Source organism: Saimiri boliviensis, chromosome X, assembly GCF_048565385.1.
Source record: "Saimiri boliviensis isolate mSaiBol1 chromosome X, mSaiBol1.pri, whole genome shotgun sequence".
NCBI lineage: Eukaryota > Metazoa > Chordata > Mammalia > Primates > Cebidae > Saimiri > Saimiri boliviensis.
Window position 1 is genome coordinate 111,885,503 of NC_133470.1, and position 26,327 is coordinate 111,911,829.

The window sequence follows — 26,327 nt, forward strand, 5'->3', positions numbered from 1 at the left end:
GTCTAACTTTGTATGATGATTATTTATAGAGCTTTAATTTATATTAATAAATACATATTACATGTTAACTTTAAAAATATTAACTCATTCAATAATCATCATAACAACCCTGTGAGCGTACTCTCATTATCACCATCTGCCATTTTACAGGTAAACCTGAGGCACAGAAAGTTTAAGTAATTTGCCCAAGGTAAAATAGCTAGTTAAGGGTCAGAGCTGGGATGCATACCCAGAGATCTGGCTGGAAGATCTGGGCTCTTAACCATCATTCTAGGCTGCCCCTCTCTTATACTAGAGGGAATGTATTACCAAATCGGTCTTTAAGACAATTCCAAAAGCACAATTGTCAAAAAGGGAGGGAAGCTGCTTAGACAGTTAGATAGAAGGAATAAGTTCCAGTGTTCAGTCACACAGTAAGGTGACAACATCTTATGTGTTTTTAAATAACTAGGAGAGAGCACTTGAAATATTCCTAACACAGAGAAATGATAAATGCTTGAGATTATAAATATCTTAAATCCCCTGATTTGATCATTACACAATGCATACATGTGTTGAAACATCACAGCGTACCCCATAAATATGTACAATTATTATGTATCAAAATTTTTTAAATACCATTGGGGCTACATTTATTAATAAACTAAGAATGAATTGTCATCTTTAAATAATTTAGTCTTCCCTTCCCATAACATGGTATGTCTCTCCATTTATAATTTTTTCATTTATATCTATCAATCAAGTTTTATAGTTTTCTTTTTGTATGTCTTATATATTTTTTGTTATTTCTAGTTATTGTATGTATGAATGTTTATGCCAATTTTTTTAAATCATAAATGGGGTCTGTTTCCACTATATTTTCTGTTTCATAGGAAAGCCACTGATTTTATGTACTCCTCTTGTATTTGTCCAGTGTGCAGAATGCTCTTATTAATACAGATAGTTTTTTTTTAAGTTCATCCTTTTTTAAAAAATACATCAAGTTTCTTTTCACTGAGGTACATATGTGCTCTCACATTTCTTCCCTTCTCACCCTTAATGTAGACAGCCACTGGGAAAGTTCTGACCGCCTGCTGGGATTGTTCGATGGTGATAAGAGGAGAACTAATTTAAAGTATTTAAAATAATTAGCTCAAAAAATAGTTTATTTCCATAGTTGGCATCCTTCTAGATATATCTGCCTTTGTCTACTACTTATCTGATGGCAGATTTGGAAGAAGAAATGCTGTTATAATTCTTCAGCTTCAAGGACACATAATGAAGTCATTTGACATATATGTCTTTAGATAAAAGCATAATTATCTTTTTGTCCTTTAAGTTTTAAAGGGACAACTGGGAATAAAGTGCCTATCAAACAATTGAGTTGGAGAAATGGGGGAAGAGCAGTGACGAAATAAAATTCCAGTTTATCAGTTGTAATAAAGGGGAAGAGTGTGGCAAAGAACTTGAAATTATAACTTCACTTAGTGAGAAATTACTATTTAACTTACACTTGGTTTTTTAATTCAATTGGCTATGTGTCTTGGTGCCACATTTATCTTCATGATAACTTAGGCCACCAACATTATTTTCGATTTCCTGAATAGAATCCAGTGGCAAAGTGAGCCTGAAAGGCAGCCTAGGATTAAGTTTGCCACATATGAACCACCAAATGGACAATTCATGGCAACTAAACCAAGTACTGACTCTGGGTGACAATGTAAAATTAACGTTGCAAGACTAGTCTGAAGACATCATTTAGCTTAAGCAAACGGGATGTCTGGGTTGATCTCTTTCCTGTTCTCCCTACCTGGCCTCTTCCCTTCAGCTCCCTTCACTGCCCTTCTTCTCTCAGTGGACAGCTCCAGCCAACCTCTCTTCATCACTTTCCACCCTTTCCAACCTCTGGTAACTCTCATTTTACTCTCTTTCTCCATATGATTGGGGAATCCCACTACAGGGTATCTATCGAAAGGAAAGGAAATAAATCTATCAAAGGGATACTTGCGCCCACACATTTATCACAGCACTATTTACAGTAGCCAAGATATGGAAGAGTCCAACAACAGATGAATGGATAAAGAAAATGTGCTATGTATATACAATTGAATACTATCTAGCCATTAAAAAGAATGAAATCCTGTTATTTGCAGCAATATACATAGAACTGGAAGTCATTATGTGAAGTGAAATAAGCCAGGCGTAGAAAGACAAATTATCATGTGTTCTCACTCGCATGTGAGAGCTAAAACACTTGGTCCAATGGAATGTTTTAACTTAATAAAATGATTCTAGATTTCATTTTTAAGAACCAGTGGCTAAGAATTATCATACTATAGTGCTATCAGTACAAGAATAAATGGATCAATTGAGACAGATAGTCCAGAAACAGTAACTGTTATATATACGAATTTAATTTAGGGTAAAGTAGGCTAGCAAATCAATGAAGAATAGAGGTTGTATTTATAAATTATATTGGGACAATTGCTAGCTATCTGAAAACAAAATCAAATTAGATCCTTTATCCACATCAAAATAAAACTCGAAATGGAATTAAAGAGGTAAATATAAACTAACAAAACCATAAATTTAAAACAAAAACTGAAGTGAAGTTTTATGACATATTTCAAGGGGAAAGGACTTTCTAGCCAAGGAAGAAATGAAACACAAAAAAAGCTAGTGACATATTTGACTACTAAAAAGTTTGATTTTTGTATGGGTCAAAAAAAGTAAGAGCAAACACCAAACTTAGAAAAGATACCCTGCAACAGATTAAGGATTAGTTTCTATATACATAAACTAAGGATTAGTTTACACACACACACACACACACACACACAAATATATATACATAAATTTACAATGTGTTAAAAAAAAAAGGTATGATTCAACTGGTTAAATAAGAAAAATACATAAAAAGCCAAATCATGTGAGGAAATACAACAGTTTAAGAACCATATAAAATGACAGTCACTAACCAAAGGAATATACAATGTGAAAAATAAAGCAATAGAGTATAAATATAAAATAAAGAATGGCATGCCAAATTTCAAAGGAAAATTTTATTAACTACAATACCCATTTCTAGTGAGGGTGTAGTGAAATGGACACTCACGCATTACTGGTGAGCATGTAGATTGGAATAACCATTTAGGAAAAATATCTCATGATAAAGTATATATCAAGAATCCTAAGCTGTTTATGTTTTCTGACCTAGAAATTCTTTTTTTTTTTTTTTTTTTTGAGATGGAGTTTTGCTCTTGTTACCCAGGCTGGAGTGCAATGGCAGGATCTCGGCTCACCACAACCTCCGCCTCCTGGGTTCAGGCAATTCTCCTGCCTCAGCCTCCTGAGTAGCCGGGATTACAGGCACGGGCCACCATGCCCAGCTAATTTTTTGTATTTTTAGTAGAGACGAGGTTTCACCATGTTGACCAGGATGGTCTCGATCTCTTGACCTCATGATCCACCCGCCTCGGCCTCCCAAAGTGCTGGGATTACAGGCTTGAGCCACCGCACCCGGCCTCTGACCTAGAAATTCTACATTGGAAATTCATTATAATGAAATACGCATAAATACAAGGAAACTTTAATGTACTGAAATATGAATCCTGATGGAATTTATAATAACAAAAATATGGAATGATTCAAATGTCTAAAAGTAGGTGACTGGTTAAGCAAGATATGGTATTATTTTTTGCTAGCTGGCTGGCCTACCATGCAGCCATCAAAAATAACATCTTAAAGTCATTTCTAAGAACATTATATATGAGTGTACTTTTTTCATGTTAAGTGGGAAATGGAAAATGTGGCAGAATACAATTATAAGAGCACACATGTTCAAAAAGAAATTCGTCTTATTAAAATATAGAAGAAAATTCACTTTATTTTTTAATAATAGCTGTCTTTAGGTTATAAAACTATAGATGGTTTTCCCTAATTTCTATTACCTATATTTTTCTAATTTTCTATAATGAATAGGTCTAAGAGACTACTTTTAATAGACTTATACAAAAATCTATATTTATTTAGAGAAAGTAATTGAAAGAAAAACATCACTTAAAATAAAGATAAGCAAGCCTATAAAGGGAAAACTAACTCCTTTAGTCCTTTATGAAGGAGTTCAATTTTCAATTTTCTAAATCAGAACAGAAGAAAAGTCCATATCTGAAAGCCATGAGTAGGAGGTTCAGAACTGGGGAAAGGGGCAAGCATCGTTTGAAAGTACAGTTTAAAGAACAGTTTGAAAGACATATGAAATGTGTTATCTCTACAATAAAAATATAAAAACTCAAATTAAATTTCAATTTAATTTATTAATTTATTAAATTTATATAAAATATAAAAGCTCAGTTAAATCTTCTTGGTTAATAGGAGTACACAAAAAAATTAGAAACCATTCTGAGTAAACCCTACAATCAATGCATGTTTATCAGCTATACCTTGTTGTCTATGTGCATATGACACCACTTATATTGTTATTTCGACTGCATATCATAAGTGTTTTGTTTTAAAATGAGTACATGGTTTATTTCAAAACAAAATTTGATTTTGTCATTACAGTGTAGCACCAAAATGAGGAAATGAAATGTTTATGTTTATTAAAAAGGACTCTCAACTCAAAAACCTTGAGAAACTCTGGTAAAAGGCAATGTAATATCTTCCCTCTGCAGCACATTCTGGCTGTCACTCTAACAGTCTCATAAGACTTTGAGGCCCCAGTGTACCATTTGAAAGATACCATAACGGAACTCCCAATTTGCTCAGTATTTTCCACTACTTTACAAGGAGGTTTTCATGGAGAACTAAGGGTCATAAAAACTGCATTTATGCAAGATTCACTTTGGACAAAAACTTAAATGCTTGAGAATTTCTCATCTGCCTAAGTTAATTCCTTATGTGGTTCTGGTCTACACAGGCAAAAGGCTAAAGTTGTCCTTCTGTCTTACATATTGTACTGAAGGCAATCTTTTGCAGAAGGTAAGATACACAATACTATTCCTGTTTTATAAATATGGAAACTGAGACCCAGAGAATTTGAGTGACTTTCCCAGAGTGCACACCCTAACCCCTCGATGTCCATTCAGTTTCTTACAGTAAAGAACAGAATTTGCCTTGACAGTTTGTTGATTCAAAAATATTTGCTGAGTGCCTATTATGTGTTCCTGTGTTCCTGGTGATGGAGACAATGTCTCCGCCCTCATGGAGATTATATTTTTGCAGGAGAGTCCAGCAATAAGTAGATAAGTAAGCAAGTTATCAGATAGTTTAAAGCTCTTTGAAGAAAAGTAGAGATGGCGTGAGTGTATCAGGGACAGGGAGAGAGCAGTTGTTCTAGATAGTTGGTCAAGCAAGTCCTCTCTGAGGGAGGAGACAGTTGAACAAGCATGTGAACTAAAGGTATTTTTGGCAGAAGGAACAATAAGCGCAGAAATCCTAAGTGGGGGCATTTTTTAGGAGCTTGAGAAATGGCCAGGAGCCCAGTGAGGCTTAAGCCTTAGATGTACCTTGACTCTCACTGTACCCTGTTGTCCCTCCGCTGCCCAGACTTGTTTTGTACTTTCTTTTTCACCTTCGGGTTAAGGAGCATGTTATCTCCTTTGTCAGCTTCCCTAAAGCAGTACCTTTCACCCACCCACTCACTCCACCTTCTTTCAATGAGAAAAGAGCCTAAGAATCCTAGCTGGTTTTCTTTGCCCTTCCCTAGGTTCCACATGGAAACAATAACGATATAAGCAAAACATAAAGATTCAAGCCCAAGACAATCAATAGCTTCCATGTATTTCTCTTGAAGTCTTTATGAAAAATGTATTTAGAGCATGATAGGAAAGTTGCCACAAACAAGGCTTGAATTGACCATTTTTAAAAACCAATATACAGTGAAAATCCTCTAACGCCAGCATCAGGATAATCTTTCTTCACTGACCCATAAGGTATTTCAAACTCTTGTAGTGTATCATCAGATGCTGAACTTACTACCAAGCGTTTAACCTCATTTGGTTTCTGTCTAAAACCTACTATGCAGGGTTGTTGTTTTCATGGATTTTTTTATTCTGCTGACAATAATGCTTGAGCTAGCTAGGTACTTCCTTAGAAATGCCCCCATGATTCCTAAAAGAAATCAACTGAAAAGAGAAGATATAATAATAATATATCTTTGGTATTATTCAATGGATAAGAAAACTGGGGGACTGAGAGGTTAATTTGCCCAAGTCACAAGACTAACATCTGACTAGCACAGGACTGTACCTCAGATCTGCCTGATTCTGGAACTCTGGAGCAAAGACGCAGGTGAATTTGATTCAAAATGAAGCCTTAGACTGAGACATGCCTAGGCAAAGGGCAAAGCTGAATCATAACAAGGGTGTTTTCCCTCCATTCCCTTTAAGACTACTGTAAGTCCTAATGTTTATCAAGAAGGATCCTATTTCTGAAATCCCCTGCCCCACCCCCCACAGACACTACTTTTCTAAAGAATGCTACATCAGCAGATCCAGAGAGATGATTTTACTCTCACACATCCCCCTCCTCTCTCAGCATCTCGACCTAACTGGCATTGCATTCTTAAAGTAATTGACTGTTTCTTAATCTGCCTCCTCTCTCTGAATGTCATGTTATTTCTTTGAGAGACACTTCAAAAGTCATTTAAAGAGAACTAGAGTAAGGAGCCACCCGATAGGAGTTAAAACGGAAGTTGGGAGCCTGGGTCCTTCTTGGACCAAAGGTAAACTTTAGACCACCCTAAAAGGCATTCTCTGCAGCTGCCCCAAAAGGCCCTGGTGAGGACCTTCTGGAGAGCAGGAGGCCCAGGGAATGAAATCCTCAATGAGGGACTCAGGCGAAAGTGTGTTCCTTCACGGCCCTGGACTAGACTTGAGGGTGGGCCATGAAGGAGGCCTCAGCAAGCTGCTAACGCCGCCGCCCTTGCCCGCCTCAGCCTCCACCCTGGCTTCAGCTGCCAGTGCCCACCATCCACATGCTCAGCAGGCCCCTGCCTGCTACATAATACTCACAGCACACAGAGGCAGTACACGCCTGGCACGCTCTCGCTGTCCCTCAGCAAATAGCTGCCATCCAGCCCAGTGGCAAGCAGGAGCTTCTCACCAGTCTCCCTGCTGATTTTGCCATGATACACAGCCACTGCATCCATGGCCTGCTGGACTCTCGGGCGGGCCGAGGAGGAGGATTGTACAAGGGAGATGCCACTGCTACTGCAGCCAGGCACAAACCAACCACCTGACTCCCAGTTCAGCCAGATGTGCAAAAAAGAGAGAAGCACCCAAACAACAGGATGTTGTCTACTTGCCTTAAACCTCCTTCTCACACTTCAATTAAAACCAGCTCAGCAATTCAGTAGCTTGGTTTAATCGAGTTTGCCAAGGGCTTCCATCTCCTGCCCCCCAACACAGGGTTCTTACAGAGGGGAGGAAAATGGGAAGAAGGATTTTGCAAGATTTGAGCTGTACTGCAAACACACACCCTTGCGCGCAGACAAGGATGCTTAGTAATGCTTCTGTTCTTGCAGATTACTCAGAGGCCACCAGGAATAACTTAGCTCAACTAGCTGGTAAGGAGTTGATGATAGAGGCAAGTTATACATGTCTCTGTCGGTATGTGGACCCATCATATAGGGCAGAAACATACTGACAGAATGAAAGGACCAAAAGCTCTGAGAACAAAACACTAATAGTTTTATCAGTACTGTCATTATGCAATCATTACTGAACATAGCCATGAAAACTCCTATAGAATCAGACATAGTAGATGAACAGTGAACTTAGGGCAAGTTCTTTTTCTCCGTCTTCCTTCTACCTTGTCCAAGGTCCCAAAGTGCTAGTTGAGACACAAAAGTCACAATGCACATCCAAAGATGTTCCAGATTTATCTACTTGATGGGCTTTAGACGAGACAATGTAACATTTAACTGGTGATTTGTGTTTATGCAGATTTGTATGTGTCCTTTGGTGTATAAGGCCCACCTTTCAGATTTTGTCCAAAAAATCTGTTTTAAATCATTTGCAAGCGTTGATAATTTTGTTGTAACTTTTATTGTCTGTTGTTTCTAGAAAATGTTATTTCTTCGACTGAGGCTAAACTGTCTTTAATATTTTAAAACCTTTCAACCTTCATTTTCTTCTCTGAAATAAAGCATTGCTTCTATTTCAAAATGTGCTAGGTAATATTTCCCTAAAACTTCTTGCATTTTCACTAGAGTAAGAATTTATTGCTGAAGCTGGTCTTATACATGTACCTTTAGATTATGTAAAGTACTTTTAAAATTGGAATTAAAATAGCTGAAGCTATGTCATCTATTATATGCTCTCTGCAACTTCAGTGTGCAGCTCTTTGAGAATATGGCAATGCTGGAAGATTGATAGGGAGAACAATACTTAATTCCTCACAGGTCTTTTACCAAAGGATTGCATGTACAGAGCTGACTTGCACCAAAGGCAGATATTTGCTCTTCATCTACTAGGGTTAAGAAAAATCCTCTAAGATTTCAGTGGTAGCTGGTAGCAACTTTTCTTCTTGATTGAAGAGTGCCCAGCCTTAGAATGCAATGTATAAACATAAATCTCCTACAGTCATTTTCAGCATTAAGATTAAAAAAAAAAAAAAAAAAAAAAAAACATTCAAGGTGATAATGGGGATGGCTCTGGAGAATTGGGCTGATATTATCTTATCATCTTCCTTTCTCACATGTTTTTGACCAACTCTACTTCTTACCCCTTTTCATGCTTTGGATCAAGGGAGAATCTGATATGTGAATGCATACTCCAACATTAAGGATTTGAAAGTTGTCCACCCTGGACTCACCATATTTTGAGCAGGCAAATGGTAAGCCCAGAGGAATTAATCAAAATGGTGGCATTTCAAATAGAAAAGAGGAGATGGGGAAGGGATCCCCTTATATTGGTGCATATGAGCAACTGCCAACCTGTGAGATGAACTGTGAGAACATTCAGTGTCACATAAGTAAAAACAAAACCTAACCTTTTTTTGTCTCTTAACAACTCTGAACAAGTCATCCATAAACTTAGGAACAAAGCAACCTGGATCTGACAGCACAAGTGTACCATGCATTCTTCTTTTCTTTCTCTGTTTTGTTCCAAGTTGCTAAAATAGCATACCTGTCAAAATAGTCAGGTATGATGGGGTTCAGCACAACTAAAATTGCATTAAAAACTGATAAATTATAAGGCAATAGTACAACTCTCATATCCAGTACCTCATTGTCATCTTATAAGCAAGCTGACAGCTGAGCCAGCCCACTAGTGCAGTGTTGATGAAAAATACTGACATCTTCACTCTAATGCTACACCCTACTAAACCTGACTTTACCAAATTCAGAACTTCACACTGAGCTTGAAGTATAGAGAAAAGAAAAATTGAAATTACTCTCTTCCTTCTCTCTCCCCATACACACAAGACGAGAGGGGAGAAAATGAAAGAGGGGAGCAATGGAGATAGTAGAGGCACCAATAGAGAAAGAGCTAGGAAGAATGGGCCCCAAGTACAAGTATAAACCACTTAGGAGCAGAATTATTTGTTTACTATCTGTCTCCCGCATTAGAATATAAGGTCCATGATGGAGGGATTTTGTGTACTTTGCTCACCACTGTATCCTGTGTCTGGCAAGTAGTAGATACTACATTTTGTTGTGTGAATGAATGAATGAAATTAACGCTCTCAATGAAAGAAAAAAACTGAAATTCTCTTTTTCACACACACACACACACACACACACACACACACACAAATTGATTCTACATGCCTATGGTCTTCTTTGAAATGGCAAGATGAACCGGAAGGAGTAGTCCAGTAGTCAGGAGAGTCGAAATATACACCATGTTTTGCCACTAAATCATTTCTTCTCTCTGAGTCTCATTTTCTCCGTCTGTCAAATGGAATTGAACCAGATAACTCCTAAGGTCACGTCTAGCTTTAACATTCTGTTCTCTAAACAAAAGCTAAACATGCTTTAGAGAGAAACAGAGGGGAAATGAATTGAACTTAGTTGTGTACAAGAAGCAAAACCTGTTTCCTCAATCTCCCTCAATAAAGGAAATATATTCATTCTTGGCATTTTATAATAACCTAAGGGAAAAAAATCATAGAATGGAGGAAGAGAGCTTCACAATTACAACCTTTTAGAATATAGATGCCATTTAAATCAAATATAAAAGCATTCAAAGTTTAGAATAACTGCTAGCCAAGGTGGAAAGTATCTTCTTATCCAAACTTGTCAACTCCTGAGGTCTCTGAGAGGTGACAGAATTTTGCATGTGGATGCCCTGTCGGAGGTGCTAATTGCCTTCATTTCGAATGCCCTAGGCTATTCTCAAACCCAGGTAGATTAAAAGAAGGATGCCAAGGGTGGTCAGTTTTATAGAGTGGCTCTGACATTTCAAAATCTTTTTCTCTGACCTTTCAGAACTAACTTTGTTCTTCCACTAGCTCATCTATAAGGTGTGAATTCTCCTGTGGCAGTGTTATGATAGTGCTACCTGTGGTGGGTTTACACATTCTCTTAGCACTTACTAAAATTCACTTCCTTTACAAAAATGATTAAAGAAAAAAACTTAAAAAAAAAAAAAAAGAACACCTCCTTTTGATCATCTCTGGGTTTACCTATGAGGGCAATCTTTCTAAATGTGCTTTTTAAGTGAGAAGCCAAAGGCAGGTTGTTGTGTGTGTTTATTTAAGCCTCTCTTAAATATTTTTATTCTCTAAACCAATACTTATGAGCAAGCATCTACCATATGCCAGACATTATGGCAGGTACTTAGGTTACAGAAAAGTACAGTATCTGCCCCTAAGTAGCTCATAGTCTAGTGAAGAAGACAGACAAGCAGACAATTATAACTCACTTAACAAGAGCTGTGATAGAGGAAAGGATGGGGCTCTAGGGACATAGTAGTGGCATATCTAATTCAACTTATATTCTAACCTGCACAATCTATTCGAGATAGCAAGGTTTTTTATCTGTCCGCTATGTACAGGGTTTTTTTTTAATTGCACTAATTTTGCCTCCTTCACGACTCAAAGGAAGTTCCTTCATTCTATCTGAAACTCTGCCTGCTTCTGAGGTTTCATTCTCGGAATAATAGCAACAGCAAATATTTTGTTAACTGCATACTACATTCCAGGCATCCTGCTAAGCACTTTGAACGTATTATCTCATTTATTTCTATCAACAACCCTGTGGAGCAAATACTATTATTTTTCCATTTTACCAACAAAGAAACTGAAACTCAGAGAGCCTAGGTAGCCTGTTCAAGGTGGCACAACTGGTCAATGTCAAGCCCAAGATAAGAACATAGACTACTGACTGCAGATCCTGTGCACTTCACCACTATCCTCCTCTGCCTCCCAACATTAATTCTGAGGTCACTGCACTGGATTGCTCAGGCTTCAGTCTCCTATCTAGTAACTGTAATCTGGACTTCTAGAATATTCTTCTTACATTTCAAGTGTCAACTGGTCCCATGCCCTGACTCATAGCATATCTATATATAACTATATGTCTTATCCAATCGGATATACTATTTTAGTCTTGGTCTCTTTATTTACTATGTCTTGGAAGGGTCTTCAGAGTCCAGGTTTGTTTCCTGGGTTTACGGGTCTGGAATCAGGATCATAAGCTCATCCATCCAAAGTAACAAAACACTGAGTAGTCTGGGGTTGGTTGGTTTTGTTTTGTTTTATTTTTAAAGTGATCTGCATATTTTCTCTCCTGGGAAGACCTGTATACACAGTTAAGGTCTTATCACCGCATTCTCCTTTTTGAACCTTTTCTACACCAGATGAAGGCCACTTCTCACTAGTTTTTATCTTTTCCATGAAGATAAACGTGATGGCATATGCAATGTGTCTGGAGCCTAACAGATGCACAAGATTGTTTTTTCCTACTAGCCTGTGAACTCCCAGAAGACAGGGATGATGTCAAATTCCTCTTAGCACACCCAGAACCTAAAAGAGTACCTAGCACCTAATTAGCTCCCTTCCTTTCCCCCTCTTCTTTCCCTTTATAGAGAGAACCCTCTGCAGAGAGTATGGCTTCTAATTTGCCTCAAGAAGTATATTATTTCTGACACTGACTTCTTTCACATTCATGACTTACCAATGTCTACCCTGTGGTCTGCCTCATTTTGGTTTATAGAAACAGCTCTTCACATCCCACACCTTGGCACCTGATAGACAAACAAATCGTCATGTACTTCTTTTGGGCTCATCAACCAGCTACTTTTGGATCATGACAGAATCTTCTTTCTGCCTCTTTACCCTGGGTGGGGGCCCTCAGGGTATACTATCAGCAGAAGAAAATATTACTTCTTTGTAAATGAGGCTGCAGCTCTTCATCTAAAAAAATATGTTCTCTTTCTTGAAAGCTCAAGAATAAAATTCCACCACTGGAGCTTTAATCGAAAAGATTAAAGTCCAAGAGACCATTAATTTGTCTATATATTGTTGCCTGAACATTTTTAAAGAAACCTCTGATGTTTTCAAACACAGATGACCACTTTGATCTATACATCACAAATACCAAAATTTGGCGAAGGAAAGGAATGAAATGAACTATAAACATTTTCCTAAGCAGTTTTATAAATACAAATGAAATATTATAACCCAGCAAACAAAATGGCTAGTGGTAGATTTCTAAATGCATTTTATAGTTACATATGCAACATTGACATTATTTTGCTTTTCCTTCTCAGTAATAAATATTTCATGAAAAAATGCTAGAATCATTGATCAGCAGGGAGTTCAATACTATGAGTCTTTTACAAAGCAAGTCATAAATGTTCTGAAGTTTCAAAACTGTCTAGACAATATCAGGAATTGTAGTGGTAAAGGTATGAAATTTTCAATACTTGTTCAATCTTTTTCCTTCCTAGAACCAATATGGTTCACTGAAATTATCAAAATAAATACATATATCAAGCAAAAAATAAATGAGATTAAATCACCTAAAACTTTTACTTACAGACAAAACCCTCAGAGAGCTCTTTGTCATCCTTTTATAAACACCAGGATATGGTTTAATGCTGTCTACCACAAAAGTAATCACAGATTTCTGCCTTGTGTGCAATTATTTTTACAATGTACTGCAGAATAAAGAGTAAAATCTAAAATCGTAGATATAGACACAAGCAACAAAGGGCTGGAAAGTGTCTCAAGTGAAGCTGTAATACCACATATTATTTTGAAGTAAAACAAAGTCAATTTTCCTAGCAACTTTTTTGTAGACTGCGTACACAATTCAGAACCATCTGGCTATCACAGAAGCTTTGGAACCCGAAATGGTACATACTGCACTCCTATAAAATCCTTTAGCACTTACTGGCATTTAACAGGTATTAAAACTACTAGCTTTCTACAGAGGTTGTTCCAACTTGTGTTCCCAAGGTTCATAGAATTTTAAGAAGGTAATATTGATTTTGAGGTATTGTCAGCATTACAAAGGGTCTAGTAAAATGGTCCATTTGCCTGTGATTAGGCTACATGTAATTATAATAATAGTAATAATAATAACAATAGAATTCATTGAATCCTCACCAAAATCCTAAATGAAAAATGGCAAGTCGCTGCTTTTGGGTTAGAATTATATCAACTTTGTATAAAAGAACTTCACAGTTATATAGGCTTTCTTAATTTTAAATGAATGAGTAATCTCTTATTAATTGACGTCCTTTGATATGCATGCAGAATCTTTTAAAAATTGGCATCTGCAAGTGAAAAAATATGATGGAACAATTGATGAAAAGACTGAGAACTACTGTTTGGTGAATATTTACCTTATTTATTCTAATAGAATATGAGGTCACTGAGGGTAATAAAGACCACTTCCACAGAGTAAAGCATATTGTCCAGCTTATAACAATCCCGCCCTGAATACATGCTGTTTACTTGATATATAAAGTAATAAAAGAAGCTAGAGACTTCTAGTGGCATTGCTTACCTTTAAAATTATCACTCAGGATGATATGGTGCTTTTCCACAATTGCTTTATGCCCCAGAGAAGTTAGCTTAGGTGGGCCAGGATCTGACCTACTAGAGTAATTCTTAAGTCCACTGAAGAGAGTACCTTTAACAACAAACCAAATAGGAAGTTGTACTCAAAATATTGTACTAGGTCTCCTGGGGTTATTAATACCCAGTGCAGCAACACTTCCTATGTCCATTTCACTATTTCTGAACCCTTTTCTTAAACACCAAAACATAAACAGCAAAGAGAATGAGAAAAATCTGTTCAACAGCAACCTCATAAGGTCACAGGCTAGGGCTGTTGAGTATCGTTAAGTGTATATGAGTTTTAGTGCCAGTGGATGCACTTACTCTATCACATGCTAGAAGTGAAGAAACCACTGAAGAGTGTTATGCAGTGCCTGTACCACATAAGAAGCAGCTGCTACCATTCTGTGTTGAGTCTTTACAAAGCATGTATAAGGATGTTATGTGTTTCTTTGCCATTCTGTTGTAGATTTGGCACCATAATTTTAAAAAGATCCCCATTTGGCAACATGAGTGTGAAGTTTTTGAAATCTCATTTTCTCCTCCTTCCTCATTAAAAACATATATATTCATACTGTATAGTGAACTTTTACGCCTGGCACCTTATTCACTTAAAATTGAATATTCAGAAAGATTTTAGGTAAGTAGTCATGTCCTATCCTAATATTAAACTCAGATGTAAACTTTTCGTAAGTTCAGTCTGCTGAATCAGCACAAGTCATGCCCACTGCCCGTATCATTGCCCTTATTTTGCAGTCCTGGTGACTAAGATAATAAATGGCCCTACTCAGTGGCAGCCTAGGTGGTCACAAATCCCAAAATTTGAGATTTTTTTTTTTTCAATGAGACTAAGCCTCGCTCTGTCACCCAGGCTGGAGTACAGTGGCGTGATCTCAGCTCACTGCAACCTCTAGCTCCTGGGTTCCAGCAATTCTCCTGTCTCAGCCTCCCAAGTAGCTGGGACTACAGGCACATGCCACTACACGTGGCTAATTTTTATGTTTTTAGTAGAGACAGTGTTTCACCATATTGGTCAGGCTTGCCTCGAACTCCTGACCTCAGGTGATCTGCCCACCTCAGTCTCCCAAAGTGCTGGGATTACAGGCTTCAGCCATCATGTCCAGCCAAAATTTGAGATATTCTAAAAGAGCAGTGCCACAACTGCAAGACTGCCACTATACCTCAAAGTCCCTCCATCACAGTCATTTCTTTGGGTTTAGGTATTATGATCCCTGTTAAAATGCACATGTATTCCTCAGTAAGGGTAAAACGTTAGGTGATGTGATATGATGGAGAGTACAGACACTGGAACTAGTAAAATTTCATTTTGAAGCCAGGCTTCACTAAGTCCCAAATTTGGGTATTCCCATACCTTTAAATCGGAGGCAGTAGAATACACTTTGAAAACTATTACTATGGGTACCTGTAATACCTTATAGCAGACGTCCCCAAACTTTTTACACAGGGGGCCAGTTCACTGTCCCTCAGACCGTTGGAGGGCCGCCACATACTGTGCTCCTCTCACGGACCACCAATGAAAGAGGTGCCCCTTCCTGAAGTGCGGCGGGGGCCGGATAAATGGCCTCAGTGGGCTGCATGCGGCCCTCGGCCGTAGTTTGGGGACACCTGCCTTATAGTCATCAAAAGGGACAATGTGCTTAAAGTATCTAACACATAGTAAGCACTCTAATAGTAGCTCTTACTATGATTAATAATCGCTTACACTTATGACCACAGCATCCAGAGAAGAACCTGAAGGATAGCGAAAGGGAACTAACACTTGTGGGGCTGAGACGTTCAGTAAATTCTTTGGAGTCACACAGCTAGTGAATAATAGATCATGTAGTGTAACTTAGTTTTCTCTGACTCCAAAGCCCAGGTTTATGCCATAGAAACCTGCTGCCTTTTCTTGCATGTGTGCAGCCTGGAAGAGAGCAGTGATTTGACAGCCTCAATGATTCAGATTGTTTTGAAAAAGGTTGACCCTGAAAGACTGTGTAATCATATTAAAATATATAAAAGCTATGCACAGGGTGAATCTGTTTTCATAAAGGCCTAAAAGCATGCCAATGAACAACAGGGTCCATTTTTGAAGTCATAAAAAAACAATTATAGTGAAATCTGGAATGACCTACTGGTATATGAAAACGGACTATGCTGAAACATGCCCAAGTCTCATCTGTGCCCCATCTTCCCAAAATTCCAAGGAGCTATCAGCCCACATGAGTATCATAAAACCCACCTCCAATTCAGAAATTCTAGTTTTGGGTCTGACATCCCTAAACCCTTCCTCTGAAGTGTTCCCCTCCAAAGTAACCAAGGCCCTCCCAGTAATTATGATTCTGAGGGAAGTGAAAATGCTGGCGGGGCAAAGTCACTTTTGTTCTCTGTCCCCATACCAAGCAGGTAGCTGGCCTCCACACCCCTTCACCTCAGGGAACATTTGTCTTGTGAGCAGACAGGCTACAGCCTGGCCTTTTTCCAGAATCCTAAACACCCTGATAGGATTATGCATAGGGGACAGGGGACAGTGATTTGGAAGAAAAATGCAGGAGGGAAATTTCTGTTCACTGGACATCAGGGGACCTCGGAGAGAGAGGATCTCAGGAAAATGACTTCTTGGTATACAGGAGGTTGGACCCCAGGCACCAGAGCTCTCAGCCTAGGCAGAAGCACCCTCCCCAACTCACCCCTCATGTCCCACCACCCTGGAGCAGAAGACATGCTCACCTTCAAGGGACTATGTGGACCTGGACAGTGAGGGTAGAAAGGACAATCACGATAGATTGAAGGTCCTTCTTGGGTAATTTCTCATAAGAGGAAGGTCCCTCCAGTAGTAAATGAGATTGAACTGCAGTAGTAGGGAGGAAAGATGCAGATTTAAGCTTCCAACTCTAAGAAAACTTGCCCTGAGACACACATTACGCAGAAGACACAGGAATCAAGTACACACCCTTTATTACCAGGTAGGATCAGAAAAACCCTGGCAAAGGTTGATCTTGATGAGCTGGGCAGGATTTCATGGGAAAACTTGTAACGTCTTTAGCTTGGACCGAAGGCAGATCTAACCAACCACTCCTGAGCTCCACCCTGGGTCCCTCCTCGCCTTGCACCAGAGGCCTTGGGGGAGCCTATAAAGAACACACAAAAAAGGAGGGGTCCAGGGGCATTCCCAAGAGTGCTCGCCCCAGTCCAATTGTATTTTTAACCCAATTAGTCCTCCCAAGAGAAACACCATCCATAGCCCAGTGCCCCTTATGTCTGTCTGTCTGTCCTTGAACTCCATTTTGTTCTTCATCCACTACTGACTAGAAAGGGATCTGGAATGGGGGCAGTCTGAGGCTGAGGCCTGGAGTATGTAGTGAACTCTCCCCAAAATACCCCAACGGTCTCTCAAGCAGGCTGGTGGGCAACCAGGAAAACAGCTATCCCTCTCAAAGGAGGAAATCAGCAGACAATCAGAAAATCTCTGCCTGCACTTCTGTAAGGCCACTTTCCTGAACTTTGCCACTGCTTGTCTCACCTGCAAATCAATGAGACTAGCAGTTTGGTTCCTCAAGGCCATTAGTGAAAGTCTCTTTCACATTGCTCACAAAACTGCAAAAAATGGATCTAGTTGTTATTTAAATTGGTTTTTCCCAAGGCTACACTACATGCAAGGCAAAGAAGACACCCCTGATACAATTTGTATCCCAAATTATGCTCTCTCCTATCTTCTAACCACTCAGCAATAAGGATTATGATGTGTGCACCAAAAAATAACATGTGCACCAAATAATAACATATAAGTCTAGCTCCTAATACATACTAGACAATAACTATTTAATAAACTAAATGAAATTTATCAAAATTGCTATTATCTATAAAATTTAACACTACAACCCCCACAAACTCTTCTAAGTTAATTCCTTGCCCCAATGGAAAAATTCAATCCTAACAAAACAATTCTGCTCTTCCTTTTCCCCCTAATGAATGTCAAACCATCGCTTCTTCTCTGATTTCCTCTCCCTCCTCTCCACTGCAGCTGTTAGTCTACCGTCAGTCTCACTGAGGTGTGCGTCCATCAGAAGTGAGGTGCTATTTCTTTTGGCCTTGGAAGATCTTCTAAGGGGACAGGTTCAGCTTCTTCAGCAACAAGCAAGTTTGGTGGGGATGAGATACAAAAATAAGACCTCACCTATAAAACCAATGAAGAAAACATGAACACTGCAGTAGTTTCCAGAGGAAAAATAGCATTTTCAAGGAAAAGTGTTGTTTCTAAAATTTCTTTCCAAAGGAATAATAGCATTTTCAAAGAAAAGTACCATCCCTAAAATTCAACATAGCTTCTAACTCTAAAATCAGGCAACTACTCCCAGCCACATACAGGGCATTTTCAGGAAAAGGAGTGAAACAAAAAGGAAAAGAAAAGACTTCGTGACTCCAACTTCTCCAGGGTGTTAACCAATCAGCATCAGCCATCCAGAATCTCTTCTCCAGGGTGTTAACCAATCAGCATCAGCCATCCAGAATCTACCACCTGCAAAACGTAAATGCAATCAGAGGAAATCCCCTATTTAAAGAGCAAATATGATACTCAAAATTAGTCCATCTCTGTTCAAGTAAATGAATAAAATAAGAATATAAATTTTCTTATCTGTATATCCACAATAATTTTTTAAATGGCTAATTTGGGTAATGGGATAATAAATTATTTTAATTTTTAATTTTGTCCATAATTTCGGTTTCAACTTTTCTGTGAAGTAAATAAGCTATATTTTAATCAGAAGGGGGTCTTAGGAAATTAGTTTCTCTTTGGAGTGTGTCCATTCTTACTTACCTTTCTGAAATCAGTGAGTTTGTCCTCCACTCTCAAATGGCACATGGATGTTCTTGCATTTATAGCAGACCGGACGCCATGAAAAATTCATGGCTTTACATGGGCATTTCCAGCTCGCTGGAATTGGCAATGAGGCACACTTCTCCTGTTGCTGGGATCCTGAGACTTGATTCACTTTTGGTTGCTTGGCCTTCTGCTCCTCAGGCTGCTGCTGCTTTTTTGGGCTTTCTCTGACACCATGGCTCCTGCTGTCCCCCAGGGGAGTGTCCTGGGGCCTCTCTGGACCTTCTTCTGGTTTGCAGCTCCTGCTGAACACCAGGGTGGCCGTCCCCTGGGCTCCCTCTGGATTTCCGTCCTGGCTGTAGCTTCTGCTGTCTCCCTGGGGGACTGTCCCCTGGGACGTCTCTGGACCTTCTTCCTTGATATGACTTTCGCTGCCCCCCAGGGGGACAGTCCCCCAGGGCTTCTTCTGACCTTCTGGTTTGCTTCTTCTGATAACCACCAGGGTGGCCATCCTCTGGGCCCCCTCTGAACTTCCTTCCTGGCTGTAGCTTCCACTGTCTCCCCTGGGGACAGTCCCCTGGGGCCTCTCTGGACCTTCTGGTTTGTGGCTCCTTCTAAACACCAGGGTGGGCCTCGTCTGGGCCCTCTTTGGACCTTCTTTCTGATTCTGTGTCTTTTTGGGCCCCTGGGGTCTTTCTGTACCTTTTTCCTGCAAGTGGCTTCCGTGGCTCCACAGTGGGGCTGTCCCCTGGGGCCTCTCTGAATCTTCTTCTTGGTTTTGGCACCCACTGTCCCCAGGGAGGGGCATTCCTTGGGACCTCTCTGAATCTTCTCCCTGGCTGTGGCTTCTGCTGTCTCCTAAAGGGAATGACCCCTGTAGGATCTCAGAACCTTCCTCCTGGATGCAGCTTCTCTGGTACCACAGAGGGGCCACCTCCTCCTGGAAGTCCACTGCAGGCCACTGGCAAGGTGGGTGGATCTCAGGAGGAGGCATCTGAAGTGGGACTGCTGCTGCTTCTGCTCCCATGTCTACAGCAGGTGGTACACCTGGCAAGAATGGGACTTCCATTGAAAATGGTGGCGGGCACGGGAATGGATCTGGCACTGGCACTGGCAGAGGAGACTGCATGGCCTCGGCCCAGGGACTCAGGGGTTCTGGCACACAAAGAACATCTGTCAGGGTTGGCGTCTGGGCATTAGCATGTGGCCCCATGGCCACTTTCCCTCTCTGCTGCTCTGTAGCCAGGGGCCATGCCACAGCCCCATGCTGCTCTGTTTGCGGCCCAGCCATTATTTCATGGGCCAGTGGAGCAGCCTGGGGAAACCTCTCAACCTGGAGAAGCCTCCCGTACAGCCCATCACGCTCATTCAGCGCCTGCTGCAAAGCGGACTGCGTGAAGCGCAGCTGCGTTGCCGCCGCCTCACGCTCCAGGCGCAGCTGCTCCAGCTGGGAGGTCAGAGCCCAGGAGGCCGCCTGGCGCTCCTCCACATGCCCTTGCAGCTGCCGAACCTGGCACAGCAGCTGCTCCCGCTGCCTCACGGCCGCTCGCACACTCAAAGCCAACGCGCTCCAAGTGCAGGCCCTCTTAACGGACCGCGGCACGTTCGGGTCGGCCACAATGGCCCGAAGCTGGTCCTCTACCTCGTTCCACGGCCGCGAGCGGAAGGCCACGTAAAAGGCTGGGCCGCCCCCATTCATGTGGACTTCATCATTAATGAATCTGATCACATCATTGTGGCGGAACCCGCTGGCGTGGTCTCCAAAATTCACTGCCATGGCGGCTGCGGCCTAGTCAAGTAGCTGCCTCACGAGCGTTGCCTCGGCTGCGGCCGCCGCTTCCAGTACAGGCTGCAGCCGCCAACCAGTCCGTCCCTCCCCTGTCCTCTCAGTCTTACTATAGTCCTTGCTCAGTCCTGGCCTCCTCCTCGGCCTCCTTCCTCCCTCACTCCCTTGTTCTCACAAAGAGTGAAGCAGGACCCCCTCGCCACACCAAACCAGACGAGCGACTCTGCGACACACCACAGAGAGAAGCTGAATCATGCCGCAAGGCCTGCTGGGACCCGGAAGGCTTGCTGGAACCAGCTTCCGTTGGCGCCGCACGCCCCACAGGGAACATGGGTGTATGCAGACTGCAGTGACCCAACAGAAACGACCCGGATGGCCTGCTGGAACCAGCCTCCGTTGGCGCCGCGCTCCCCACAGGGAACATGGGTGTACTGCAGACTGCAGTGACCCAACAGAAACGACCCAGAAGGCCTGCTGGAACCAGCCTCCTTGGCGCCGCGCTCCCCACAGGGAACATGGGTGTACTGCAGACTGCAGTGACCCAACAGAAACTTTGTTTCCAAGAGCTTAGAGAGGATAATATTCAGCATCATGGAATGAATTCCTAGCCAGGTGATGGAGTTGGATAGTTGTATACATGGATGCTGTTCTTTTCTTTTTCTTTCTTTCTTTCTTTTTTGAGATGGAGTCTCATTCTGTCGCCCAGGCTGGAGTGCCATGGTGCAATCTTGGCTCACTGCAGCCTCAGCCTCCTGAGTAGCTGGGAATACATGTACATGCCACCATTGCCCGGCTAATTTTGTATTTTTAGTAGAGACAGGGTGTCACCATATTGGCCAAGCTGGTCTCAAGCTCCCCTGACCTCAAGTGATCTACCTGCCTTGGCCTCCCAAAGTGTCCATTAACATAGATTTATATTGTGTTATGCAGCTGTCTGTTAAATCTCTTGTTAAAAAAGATAAATTATGGCTGGGTGTGGTGGCTCATGCCTGTAATCTCAGCACTTTGGGAGGCCAAGGCATGGTGGCAGGCATGGTGGCGGGCACCTGTAATCTCAGCTACTCAGGAGGCTGAGGCAGGAGAATTGCTTGATCTTGGGAGGCGGAGGTTGCCATGAGCAGAGATCAAACACTGCACTCCGGCCTGGGTAACAAGCGTGAAATTCTGTCTGGAAAAAAAAAAATAGAGAAGTTATAAGCCAAAAATACATTAATTTTTTTTTAACCTACATTGATACCTTTACAATGTGCTTTTTGTTTAAATTCTAGTTACTGTCTAGTGCAGCTTGGAGGACTCCCTTTAGCATTTCTCGTAGGGAAGATCCAGATCATAGAGGAGGATTTGTTCAAAAGGAAAAAGAGATACCCTCTCAGATCAGAGTTGACCAGATAAAGATGGGAGTGAATGTACAAGGACATCATGCGTCATTTACTTGCTTTTCTTGATGACAGGGATTCTAAGTTCATCTGTTCAGGAGCTAAGGGAAGTGTGCAGATAGTATGACTGACTCCATGGAATGTCTGAAGTCATAACTGAGATTACAAGAGATGGAGCTGAGACAAGCTCCCATGTATATACCTATCCAGCTCGGTCACCTGGCTAGGAATTCATTCCATGATACTGGATATTGTCTTTTCTGGCTGGGCACAGTGGCTCATGCCTATAATCCCAGCACTTTGGGAGGCCAAGGCAGGTAGATCACTTGAGGTCAGGGGAGCTTGAGACCAGCTTGGCCAATATGGTGACACCCTGTCTCTACTAAAAATACAAAATTAGCCGGGCAATGGTGGCATGTACATGTATTCCCAGCTACTCAGGAGGCTGAGGCTGCAGTGAGCCAAGATTGCACCATGGCACTCCAGCCTGGGCGACAGAATGAGACTCCATCTCAAAAAAGAAAGAAAGAAAGAAAAAGAAAAGAACAGCATCCATGTATACAACTATCCAACTCCATCACCTGGCTAGGAATTCATTCCATGATGCTGAATATTATCCTCTCTAAGCTCTTGGAAACAAAGTTTCTGTTGGGTCACTGCAGTCTGCAGTACACCCATGTTCCCTGTGGGGAGCGCGGCGCCAAGGAGGCTGGTTCCAGCAGGCCTTCTGGGTCGTTTCTGTTGGGTCACTGCAGTCTGCAGTACACCCATGTTCCCTGTGGGGAGCGCGGCGCCAACGGAGGCTGGTTCCAGCAGGCCATCCGGGTCGTTTCTGTTGGGTCACTGCAGTCTGCATACACCCATGTTCCCTGTGGGGCGTGCGGCGCCAACGGAAGCTGGTTCCAGCAAGCCTTCCGGGTCCCAGCAGGCCTTGCGGCATGATTCAGCTTCTCTCTGTGGTGTGTCGCAGAGTCGCTCGTCTGGTTTGGTGTGGCGAGGGGGTCCTGCTTCACTCTTTGTGAGAACAAGGGAGTGAGGGAGGAAGGAGGCCGAGGAGGAGGCCAGGACTGAGCAAGGACTATAGTAAGACTGAGAGGACAGGGGAGGGACGGACTGGTTGGCGGCTGCAGCCTGTACTGGAAGCGGCGGCCGCAGCCGAGGCAACGCTCGTGAGGCAGCTACTTGACTAGGCCGCAGCCGCCATGGCAGTGAATTTTGGAGACCACGCCAGCGGGTTCCGCCACAATGATGTGATCAGATTCATTAATGATGAAGTCCACATGAATGGGGGCGGCCCAGCCTTTTACGTGGCCTTCCGCTCGCGGCCGTGGAACGAGGTAGAGGACCAGCTTCGGGCCATTGTGGCCGACCCGAACGTGCCGCGGTCCGTTAAGAGGGCCTGCACTTGGAGCGCGTTGGCTTTGAGTGTGCGAGCGGCCGTGAGGCAGCGGGAGCAGCTGCTGTGCCAGGTTCGGCAGCTGCAAGGGCATGTGGAGGAGCGCCAGGCGGCCTCCTGGGCTCTGACCTCCCAGCTGGAGCAGCTGCGCCTGGAGCGTGAGGCGGCGGCAACGCAGCTGCGCTTCACGCAGTCCGCTTTGCAGCAGGCGCTGAATGAGCGTGATGGGCTGTACGGGAGGCTTCTCCAGGTTGAGAGGTTTCCCCAGGCTGCTCCACTGGCCCATGAAATAATGGCTGGGCCGCAAACAGAGCAGCATGGGGCTGTGGCATGGCCCCTGGCTACAGAGCAGCAGAGAGGGAAAGTGGCCATGGGGCCACATGCTAATGCCCAGACGCCAACCCTGACAGATGTTCTTTGTGTGCCAGAACCCCTGAGTCCCTGGGCCGAGGCCATGCAGTCTCCTCTGCCAGTGCCAGTGCCAGATCCATTCCCGTGCCCGCCACCATTTTCAATGGAAGTCCCATTCTTGCCAGGTGTACCACCTGCTGTAGACATGGGAGCAGAAGCAGCAGCAGTCCCACTTCAGATGCCTCCTCCTGAGATCCACCCACCTTGCCAGTGGCCTGCAGTGGACTTCCAGGAGGAGGTGGCCCCTCTGTGGTACCAGAGAAGCTGCATCCAGGAGGAAGGTTCTGAGATCCTACAGGGGTCATTCCCTTTAGGAGACAGCAGAAGCCACAGCCAGGGAGAAGATTCAGAGAGGTCCCAAGGAATGCCCCTCCCTGGGGACAGTGGGTGCCAAAACCAAGAAGAAGATTCAGAGAGGCCCCAGGGGACAGCCCCACTGTGGAGCCACGGAAGCCACTTGCAGGAAAAAGGTACAGAAAGACCCCAGGGGCCCAAAAAGACACAGAATCAGAAAGAAGGTCCAAAGAGGGCCCAGACGAGGCCCACCCTGGTGTTTAGAAGGAGCCACAAACCAGAAGGTCCAGAGAGGCCCCAGGGGACTGTCCCCAGGGGAGACAGTGGAAGCTACAGCCAGGAAGGAAGTTCAGAGGGGGCCCAGAGGATGGCCACCCTGGTGGTTATCAGAAGAAGCAAACCAGAAGGTCAGAAGAAGCCCTGGGGGACTGTCCCCCTGGGGGGCAGCGAAAGTCATATCAAGGAAGAAGGTCCAGAGACGTCCCAGGGGACAGTCCCCCAGGGAGACAGCAGAAGCTACAGCCAGGACGGAAATCCAGAGGGAGCCCAGGGGACGGCCACCCTGGTGTTCAGCAGGAGCTGCAAACCAGAAGAAGGTCCAGAGAGGCCCCAGGACACTCCCCTGGGGGACAGCAGGAGCCATGGTGTCAGAGAAAGCCCAAAAAAGCAGCAGCAGCCTGAGGAGCAGAAGGCCAAGCAACCAAAAGTGAATCAAGTCTCAGGATCCCAGCAACAGGAGAAGTGTGCCTCATTGCCAATTCCAGCGAGCTGGAAATGCCCATGTAAAGCCATGAATTTTTCATGGCGTCCGGTCTGCTATAAATGCAAGAACATCCATGTGCCATTTGAGAGTGGAGGACAAACTCACTGATTTCAGAAAGGTAAGTAAGAATGGACACACTCCAAAGAGAAACTAATTTCCTAAGACCCCCTTCTGATTAAAATATAGCTTATTTACTTCACAGAAAAGTTGAAACCGAAATTATGGACAAAATTAAAAATTAAAATAATTTATTATCCCATTACCCAAATTAGCCATTTAAAAAATTATTGTGGATATACAGATAAGAAAATTTATATTCTTATTTTATTCATTTACTTGAACAGAGATGGACTAATTTTGAGTATCATATTTGCTCTTTAAATAGGGGATTTCCTCTGATTGCATTTACGTTTTGCAGGTGGTAGATTCTGGATGGCTGATGCTGATTGGTTAACACCCTGGAGAAGTTGAAGTCACGAAGTCTTTTCTTTTCCTTTTTGTTTTCACTCCTTTTCCTGAAAATGCCCTGTATGTGGCTGGGAGTAGTTGTGTGATTTTAGAGTTACAATCTATGTTGAATTTTAGGGATGGTACTTTTCTTTGAAAATGCTATTATTCCTTTGGAAAGAAATTTTAGAAACAACACTTTTCCTGAAAATGCTATTTTTCCTCTGGAAACTACTGCAGTATTCATGTTTCCTTCATTGGTTTTATAGGTGAGGTCTTATTTTTGTATCTCATCCCCACCAAACTTGCTTGTTGCTGAAGAAGCTGTACCTGTCCCAAAGTGCTGGGATTACAGGCATGAGCCACCACACCCAGCCCCCCAATTTTTTTTTTTTAAAGAAAAGAGAGAATTTTTAAAACTTTCCCACTCTTTGAGGATTGACTCTGTTTTGGGAAACTCCCTCAATGCTTACCCAGATCATTTATAATGCTGCCTTTGCCTTTACTTCCTTATATGTTGCAAACCTGAAAGTCAGCAACAAGCAGAAGTATAGCGTATTTTCCGGCGTTTTCTGAGCATGTCCAGTCTTGGGCTTGTACAAGGCTTTCTCAATTCTCTGATTTACGTTAGAGTTTTTTAAAACCCTCATTCTCCCACATATCTCTTTTTCTCAGCCTCTTTCTTCCCAGGACTTTTGGTCTATCTATTGCTTGTCCTGACTGCGATCCCTTGTCCCAGGCTCCTACAGCCAACACTTTTGCCTTTAAATGCTTTTGGTTAATGCCACCTGGAAACCTGACCCATCCCTGCAAATTCAGAGTCAGGTGGGCAAAACAGAAGTAAGCCCTTACATCTATCCTTCAGGGAGCTTCCAGAAAGATTAAAACACACAACCACAGTTCTTTCAGAATACGGCCCATATTGCACCATCTGGCACATGGCATCCTGTACCAGGAGTACAGACTGCTGTTTTCAAGGCTGCCTCCAGTCTAGTGTGTGGTGAAAGATAGACAGGCAATTTAAAGCACCAGAGAGC

General features: G+C 42.5%; 3 protein-coding genes across 3 annotated transcripts in view; 1 reads left to right on the forward strand and 2 right to left on the reverse strand.

Annotated features, from left to right (window-relative positions):
- SH2D1A (SH2 domain containing 1A) overlaps positions 1–7,252 on the reverse strand; it is a 33,088-nt gene extending 25,836 nt beyond the window's left edge. The window contains exon 1 of the mRNA XM_003931103.3: positions 6,993–7,252. Coding sequence (XP_003931152.1) covers positions 6,993–7,129 — 137 coding nt within the window. The 5' untranslated portion in view covers positions 7,130–7,252. The remainder of the gene's footprint in view (positions 1–6,992) is intronic.
- An 11,572-nt stretch (positions 7,253–18,824) lies between these two features.
- Positions 18,825–20,594, reverse strand: TEX13D (TEX13 family member D). The gene has a single exon (XM_039463996.1). It carries the CDS (start codon positions 20,592–20,594, stop codon positions 18,825–18,827), a length of 1,770 nt encoding a protein of 589 aa, XP_039319930.1.
- A 2,587-nt stretch (positions 20,595–23,181) lies between these two features.
- LOC120361830 (testis-expressed protein 13D-like) lies at positions 23,182–24,951 on the forward strand. The gene has a single exon (XM_039463997.1). The coding sequence runs from the start codon at positions 23,182–23,184 to the stop codon at positions 24,949–24,951; it is 1,770 nt and encodes a 589-aa protein (XP_039319931.1).
- Positions 24,952–26,327: the final 1,376 nt, after the last annotated feature.